General features: G+C 33.0%; 2 protein-coding genes across 2 annotated transcripts; both read left to right on the top strand.

The window, feature by feature from the left end:
• Window positions 1-1,191: 1,191 nt before the first annotated feature.
• Window positions 1,192-4,304, top strand: LOC133036685 (uncharacterized). The gene is made up of 3 exons (XM_061113344.1): window positions 1,192-2,776; window positions 2,884-2,952; window positions 3,632-4,304. Exons 1-3 carry the CDS (start codon window positions 2,540-2,542, stop codon window positions 3,815-3,817), a joined length of 492 nt encoding a protein of 163 aa, XP_060969327.1. The 5' UTR covers window positions 1,192-2,539; the 3' UTR covers window positions 3,818-4,304.
• Window positions 3,912-5,827, top strand: LOC133036812 (uncharacterized). The gene is made up of 4 exons (XM_061113563.1): window positions 3,912-4,290; window positions 4,388-4,958; window positions 5,092-5,308; window positions 5,402-5,827. Exons 1-4 carry the CDS (start codon window positions 3,912-3,914, stop codon window positions 5,825-5,827), a joined length of 1,593 nt encoding a protein of 530 aa, XP_060969546.1.
• The last annotated feature ends 2,442 nt before the right edge of the window (window positions 5,828-8,269 follow it).

Genomic DNA, 8,269 nt, shown 5'->3' with positions numbered 1-8,269 from the left:
CCGCAAACGATTACAGTTTTTATATTTTCTTATATACAACTGACATTTGCAAAAACACGGTTTTTCAAATGAAAATAATGAAGTTATAGTTACCTTAAGCAAAAAGGCACTAACATCCAATATTTGAAGTGATGAGCTAAAGCTCTAAAAAGCATCTGGTGGTAAAGTTCTCCAAGAAACAAAACATGAAAATATTATTACTTGAAAACAAAAGTACCAATATTACTTACCCCTTCCAATTTCTAGGGCTTAGAATCATAACTAAAGATCCAATATTGTTTTATATAAATAAAATTTTACTTAGACATTCTGTATACACAAATCAAAATTAAAGAAGGAAAATGAATACCATTGTAATTGAACACATTAGCTTTCCCTCTTGGACACCAAGAGCCAATTTCTGAGACAAAACAACATATACCTTAGCTACAAACTAAAACAGATATCAAAACTACACAAATTCTATATGAAAACTACTTCTCATCTTTTGTTTGGGGCTTCTCTCCCTTCCTCACAAACAAACAGAGCAATGAAGAACCCTTCTCTGTCTTCCACTGGATTGGTTCGAAGCAACTTCTCGGCTGCAAAATCAATTATACCCTTCTCTGTGTATAAATGATTATAATCCTAATAGTAATATGATTTCAAAAAAAAATCCTAGCCAATATATATATACCGTACTGATAGTTTTTTTTTTTTTTATGAAACCGTACTGATAGTCTTTAGTTTAGTGAGCAGAGAACTCTTCTTTTATATATATATATATATACACATATATATACCGTACTGCTATATGGTATTGGTGATCACTTTAGTTTTAGTTTTAGTGAGAAGTTTCTTGTTTCCAGATTAGTTTTTGTTAATAAATTGTTTTTTCTCATAAACAAATTAATAAAATATAAAGATGATGAGAATTGTAATAAATATCGTCAAGAGAAGGTTAGTTTTGTAATCAAATATAATAAGAGACAAAGAGAAGATGAAGATTCTAGAGACAAACTCAAGATTAGAGACACTCGACTTAAAGAGAGTTGAGAATCTGTATATGTGTTGTGTATTAGTATGCTTTCCTAATCCTACTATGAACTATATTTATATAGTTTTCTACTAGAAAATTTCTATTTCTAACCAATGTGCAACTAAATAACACAAATTTATATTTTGAAATAAAAACATTCCATTTCTAATTAATATAGAAAGAAACATAAATATTATTTTATTCACATTTGGCAATACATTTTGACTAGAATCCTTTAGCACTATAAATATAAAGCAATCAAAAGATCTTATAAAGTTTAGAATTGAAAAAAAAAAAAGATTTTAAACAAGCTGCCAAATGTTTTTGGAAAGAGCTTCCACCAGTCCACCACTTGAGCATAAAAAAAATAATTGTCAAACTAGTTGTACTTCTGCTATACCCATTGGACTGTAAGGAAAATTGCTCTTAATTCAGCTTCCATGGCTGAACCTGCTTTCTCCATTCTTCCATGTAGCATATGTAAAAAGCACCATCAACGATGGCTAGAGTTCACCAACCATCCATTCCTTATGTCTCCTGGGCTCAATATTTCACCTAGAATATTCTTCAGACTTAACAAAATCCATGAAAGACTTTGAACTTTTTGCCTAACTACCTCCAATGGATAGAAAAATGCAACCTACTCCTTGTAGGGAGGGCTTCATTTGAAACTCCCCAAAGTATCACCTCGTTTTGAATGAGAGAGAATCGAAAGAATTCTTTCTTATCTATTTGAATGAAAGATTACAAGCTTTATATATATTGAGCTAGAGCTAACAACACTAACAATGTAAAGACCGCCTAACTTTAATATAGTAGATCATGAAATAATTAGAGTTTAATTATGAGATTGAGTTATAAATCATGATTTACGCATTTGTGGAGATTTATATGAATTCAGATTATGCTATTTATGATATATGTGTATTTCTTGTTTATCGTATTTTGTGCCTAGTGGCAGTGGAACGCGACGTTGGGCCATTAGAGAGTCACGTTTTTATATGGTTTAGAATTTTATTAGTAGCGGGACAACATGGTTGATCATTGGAAATATCGGGAAATTGTTGGATTGGATCGGAGTCCGAGGGACAATACTTGCATTATATTCCTCTTCAAATTCTTCTTTGCACCTTTCATGCTTGCTTTACATGTTTTTCATTGAGATTTTTACACCTCATGTCAAAATTGACATCTTTTTTACATTTTTATCAATACACGGTTTTTTAAACTTTTTTAACTTTTACATTTTTCAATTTTACTTTTCAAAAAGTTTCATAATTACAATTTTACCTTTTCCCTTCTTCCTTACACACGTACACGCACGCCACCTCATAACTCCTTTCTTATTTTTTTTTTGAATTTTTCATTTATCTGATTCTTCCACTCTTCAAACCGAGCTTCCCACGATCACCATTATCAAGCCCTAACCCATTTCTTCTTCCCACGATCACCTTCTCCAAGCCCTCACCCACGTTTTCCTCAACCTACATTGTCATCCTCCACTATATTTTTTCTATATAAATGGCATCCACTAGAAGTGGTTCGAAATCACCATCTCCGGCGAAGAAACTTTCTAAAAAATCGAAGAAGCCTCCAACTGTTACTTCCAAAGTCGAAGCTAAGATGGGGTTAAAAAAAATTGCTAAAAATTTAGTGGGTGATGTTCCAGAGACATCGGGCACTAAGAAAAGAGCCCTTCCAGTTAAGGCCGATGCTCATAAGCCTAAGAGAGCAAAAATTTCCAAGTCTGCACGCGATGTAAGTTTCTCTTTGTTGTTTTTAAATTTTTCTTTAGTTTTTTTCTGGTTGTTTTATTTGTGGTGTTACATTTGATGATTTAAAGTTTTCCCCATTTTTTGTTCTAGGTTTCCTCAGATTCTGATTTTGAGGATGAAGTGCATGCTGAGGACCAAAAGCCTAAAGTTAAATCGAAGGTAATTTAAAATTGCTTGGTTTCATTTTATTGTGTTAATTTTTACATGAGCTTTTTAGGTCACTGATTTAGGTGTTTATTAGGATGTTTTTATGTTTTTTTGTTGTTCTTTATGTATTTCTGTCATGTATTGTGGTTGATGTTGTTTTGTTGTTTTTATTCAGTTGTTGTTTGGTTGTTGAAAAATTGCCCAGTTCAATTCGTATTTTGTTACAGTTTTGAATTGCTTTTCCCCATTGGTTGTTTATATGTTTATTGTGAATTTGTTTTCGGTTGTTTTACACACTATTAGTATTGAGAAGCATTTTACTAATTTCAATTGCAACAAGATCTTTCAGTGTTGTTTATTCTTTAGTTTTGTATATGTTTATTGTGAGTTTTTTCTCGGTTGTTTGTCACACTACTATTATCGACTACCATTTTTGAAATTTCATAACAACGAGCTTGTACAGTTTTGTTAATATTTTAGTTGTTTTTTTATAAGTTGTGACAGTGTTGTTACTGTATTTTTTTGAAAGTTGTTTATCTCTTACATTTATCATACTGTAAGGGTTTCATAAACGTTGTTTTTAGGTTTTTTATTGGTTGTATTTTGGTTACTACATTTTTATATCTTCATTGTTATTGTATCCAAGATTTGTTGCTTATGTTTTACTTTGTATTTCTTTTTTTTTTTGCAGGTCCATGCTAGGACCTCAGAGAAGGTTGAAGGATTTGACTTACCAAAGAAAAATCCCCCTAAGGTGTCCTTTTTTTTTAAAAAAAATTATTTTTATTATTTGTTTTCTGTTTTTGTTTTAGTTTTTTTTGTTTTTGTCCTGATTTATTTTGTTTCAATTGATACAGGAATGGGATTATATTTATGACCAGAAGAATCTCTTCATTGCGAAAGCCTTTTCGACTGCTACTTTCCAGGTGATAGAGAACATTAAGTCTTGTCTTTCAGATGTACAGCTTGAAATGTTTTCCAAAACCTGTTTTGGACATTTCCTTAACCTTCCTGATTTTAAAGTTCAACCCCAAGTGTTTCATGGGTTGTTGCTCCGAGAGGTTCAGCAACCTAATGATGCTGAGTTGTGGGTAATGATACGCGGTGTTAGGCTTAGGTTTAGCATTGAGGAGTTTGCTTTGATTACTGGGTTAGACTGTGAATGTGACTGTAGTGTTTTAGATTTTAAGCAAGACGTTAATAGTCTTTGTGAAAAATATTGGCCAACTTCGTCCTCTATCACTAAGGAATCTGTTAGGGAATGTTTTACCACCAAGAGGTGGGGTGATTCTGATGAGGATGCTGTGAAGTTGGCAGTTTTGTATTTTGTGGAGTGGTTCTTGCTTAGTGGCACTAAGCATAAAAATGTATTTTGTGTTTTGTATTTTGCGTTGTTATTTCGTTGAGTACATGTTGTTTGACAAAATCCTGTTTGATTAAAATTCAGGAACATTAATAGACATAGAGAAAGATGATGATGACAGTTTCAAATATGCATTTGTTGCATTGAATGCTGCTATAAAAGGTTGGCCAAACTGCAAACCAATCATCGTGGTAGACGGTACATTCCTAAAGGCCGCGTATGGAGGCACGTTGCTCACTGCCAACACACAAGATGCAGAATCGAAAATTTTTCCACTAGCATACTGCATAGTTGATTCTGAGAACGATAAATCGTGGGAGTGGTTCTTAAAAAAAATAAAAGAAGCATTCGGGGTTCGAGAATGTCAATGCCTAATATCAGACAGACATGAAAGCATCATCAAAGCAACTAGGAAAGTGTTCCCTGAAATAACACATGGCTACTGCATCTTCCACCTCTTGTCGAACCTCAAAACAAAATTAAAAAAAAATGCAAATCATTTCAGAGTGCCATTCTTTGCAGCTGCAAAAGCTTACACAGAAATGGAGTTTGAATTCCATATGAGGGAGCTAGACAACTTGGATAAGCGCATAAGACCGTACCTGGAGAAAATTGGCCATGAAAAATGGTCAAGGTATCATTCAGAAAACAACAGGTGAAAACTAATAAGAAGGATAAAATTAATGATATGTTCAGATATTTAAAGCGTTGTATTTGCGTTGTTTTTGCGTTGCGTTTAAGTTTTTTTTTCAAAAGTAGAACTATGATAGAAACTGTCCAAATTACAGGTACTCTACCATGACATCAAACATAGCTGAGGCACTGAACTCAGCAAATTTAGCAGCAAGGGAAACACCAGTGACAACATTAATGGAGTGCTTGAGGGCACAAATGCAAGAGTGGACATACAATAATAGAAATGAGGCACAAAAATGCACAACAAGGCTGACACCATCATCTGAGAAAAAACTCATAGGGAACTATGTACAGTCATTGCGACTAACAGTAAGTTGAGATTATCGTTCGCATAAAGTAAAATAAAAACAGTTGTTTTTGCATAGTTTATTGGTTGTTTTAAAGTTGGTTTAAAACATGCAGGTGAAACCAGCAAACCAGAACCTGCTTGAGGTGATAGATGAAGACAGAACAAGAATAGTAAACTTGAAGGAGAAGACGTGCACATGCAATAGATTTCAAAAAGATGAAATGCCATGTAACCATGCAGTCGCCGTCATGAAGGACTTGAACATAAACACATACAACTACTGTGCACAATACTACACATCAAAAGCATGGCTGCAAACATATGAAGAAACAGTATACCCAGTTGGAAACGTAAGAGAATGGGAACTTCCAGAATTTTTTGAAGAAATCATAGTGTTGCCTCCAAAGGAGAGAATCAAGTCTGGAAGGCCGAGGAAAAGAAGAACGGCAGCAGCTTGGGAAACAAAGAAACAAAACAAGTGTGGCAAGTGTGGACAAAAGGGACATAACAAAAAGACCTGCAGAAGAATTACAGCATAGAAGTGGAAACAACTACACATCAACCAAAAAACAACTATATTAAAACATTTAGAAAACACATACTGCATATTACGATTGGTTGTTACATATATTTTTTTATTGTGATTTTTTATGTGGAGAGATATTGATAATAGGGAATTGGTATTATTATCATTAATATACAAAAGAACATCAAATATTATAGTTAAATAATTAAATGAGTGGAAGAAGGTTGAAATTAATAAGAAGGAAAAATAAACTACATAAAGTGATTACAAATGCAATTTAGTTGTTTGTCAGATGGTTGTAATAAGGTTGTTAATAGTATGCTGTCATGACTAAGAGTAAATATAAAGATTAAAAATCCAAAAATATGAACAAATAAAAAACCAATTCCAATAAAGAAAAAAACATGATAGAAACAACAACTTGTCTATGATTATGAACATAATCTGGTAATAGAAAAAACAAAAGCTACATAAAAAAAAGTAGTATTTCCAACAACAACCAATAGATAACTAAGACAAATTCTTCTTTGGACCCTTTGGAGGAGCCTCATCTTCACTATCAATAAATTCCACTTCTTTCATGCGAGCATACTTATAGAACAACACAGCAAGCCTATCACGGTGTTTCTCAACATCAAATATGGGAGGAATCAGTTTCATATCAATAAAGTATTCGGCGAACGATGCAACGAAACAACCACAGTCACTGCAAAACAACCAAAAAACAACAGCAGAAAAACTTAAAAAAGGAAAATAACATTACAAATTTTAAAAACATTTGAAAATAAAAAATAAAAACAACTTACTTCGAGGTTTGTTGAGGCAAACCATCAACCTTAACAACTTCGAAAGGGTCTAAACAAACCGGTTTGTTTTCCTTTTTGAACTCATCAAACAAAGCAAAAAAGTGGGGCAACAACACCGCAAATGGCTGACAAGCTTTGATAGCAGCACTATCTTTCATAGCAGTCGACAAGGAGTTGTACATGTACATACGCCTTTCCTCAATATTCAATCGACCAAGAATCCAATGTGATTCAGTCTCCATATGGATGATAAACAAAACATGATCGCACAAATGCCAAGGGGAACCACATAACATTTTTCTACCTCTTATATAATCAGCAATGGCATGCTGGGCAGTTATCAAAGAAAGATTTTTTTTCTGTGCAATAAATTTTTCATACAAAGCATGAATGGTTTTGAAGAATAAGCAATCGGTGGTTGTGAACTTAACCTTTGGCTCCTTTGCATACTTTCCTTTTTTACGTAGATAGTAAAAAATGATGTCCAGATGCTAAACAATAAAAAATGAGAAATGTTCGAAAATCAGAAAATGAATTATATTTCAACAACTAAAAAACAACCAACAAACAACCTGAATAAAACTATAGACTGAAATTTTTGAAAAAAATCAAAAGAAAAAATAATTTAACTTACAGAATTAGTCAAACATTGGCCAGGATATGCAAGCTTGTGGAACCACATCTTGGTTGCAACATCTTCCACGCCAAAACGAAAAGGGGGAACAATCTTATCCTTACCCTTCAAGTAAACCTTATCCTTGTCATGCCTAACATTTAAAAAAAAAAATGAAACATAAATAGTAAAGTAAAAAACAAAAAATACAAAAACACAACAAAAATGCTGAAAATAAACACTTACGGATCTTTCTTCGATCGACGTCCTTCACCAAGCCACAAGTCAAAATCAATCTCGTCTTTATGTTCTACATCTTCACCAATCTTATCATCGAGAGGACACAACCCAGCCACATACTTAACAACTCCATAACCAGAACCATCTTTAGAACTAGAAATGGAAGAGTCATACTCCATAAACGGAGACGTCAGCGCTATGGGTTTCTTAGATTTCCTCTTGACAACAAGAGGAGTTTCTTCAACGGGAATTGGGTCATCTTCAAGTTCAATGTTAGAATCAACATTGAGACCTGTTGCACCCATCTAATATATTTTTTCCACAAAAATGAAAGAAAATAGACAGTGTTAACACAAAAAGTATGAAGAAACTAAAAAACAACAAAAAAAAAAAATTTACCTCAAAACAAACAAGACGACGATCCGTAACCTCAACATTTTCAGAAACTGAAATCTGTTTACAAGGATCACCACCAATTCCATCTGAAGACATCTGTTTATATATGGTATTAAAAAGGAATTAGAGCATGGTTAAAAAATAACAACCTTTACACAACCAAAAAACAACACAAAAGCAAAATTACCATAATCTCAACTGCTTTTACACCGGACTGAACAGTAGCCTCAACATCTATTTGAGTAGGGCCGTCATTGAAATCAACGAAATTCTTGATACAAAAAATAAAGGAAAAAGAAAATGGAAAAAAAGTGAAGTTTTTTGTGAAAGACTTCATCAACTAAAAAAAAACTACATAACAACTTAAAAACAAAATAAAAACAACAAGTAAAATAAGAAG

The sequence above is a fragment of the Cannabis sativa genome, chromosome 4 (genome assembly GCF_029168945.1).
Source record: "Cannabis sativa cultivar Pink pepper isolate KNU-18-1 chromosome 4, ASM2916894v1, whole genome shotgun sequence".
Classification (NCBI taxonomy): Eukaryota; Viridiplantae; Streptophyta; class Magnoliopsida; order Rosales; family Cannabaceae; genus Cannabis; species Cannabis sativa.
This window is presented reverse-complemented; position numbering and strand designations above follow the sequence as displayed.

Bases quoted from the DNA above. Each gene is read 5' to 3' on its own strand.
- LOC133036685 (XM_061113344.1), top strand. From the start codon at position 2,540: ATGGCATCCACTAGAAGTGGTTCGAAATCACCATCTCCGGCGAAGAAA. The intron at 2,777-2,883 runs GTAAGTTTCTCT...TTTTTGTTCTAG, and splicing joins TTTCCAAGTCTGCACGCGAT to GTTTCCTCAGATTCTGATTT. The intron at 2,953-3,631 runs GTAATTTAAAAT...TTTTTTTTGCAG, and splicing joins AGCCTAAAGTTAAATCGAAG to GTCCATGCTAGGACCTCAGA.
- LOC133036812 (XM_061113563.1), top strand. From the start codon at position 3,912: ATGTTTTCCAAAACCTGTTTTGGACATTTCCTTAACCTTCCTGATTTT. The intron at 4,291-4,387 runs GCACTAAGCATA...ATTAAAATTCAG, and splicing joins GGAGTGGTTCTTGCTTAGTG to GAACATTAATAGACATAGAG. The intron at 4,959-5,091 runs GTGAAAACTAAT...TCCAAATTACAG, and splicing joins TATCATTCAGAAAACAACAG to GTACTCTACCATGACATCAA.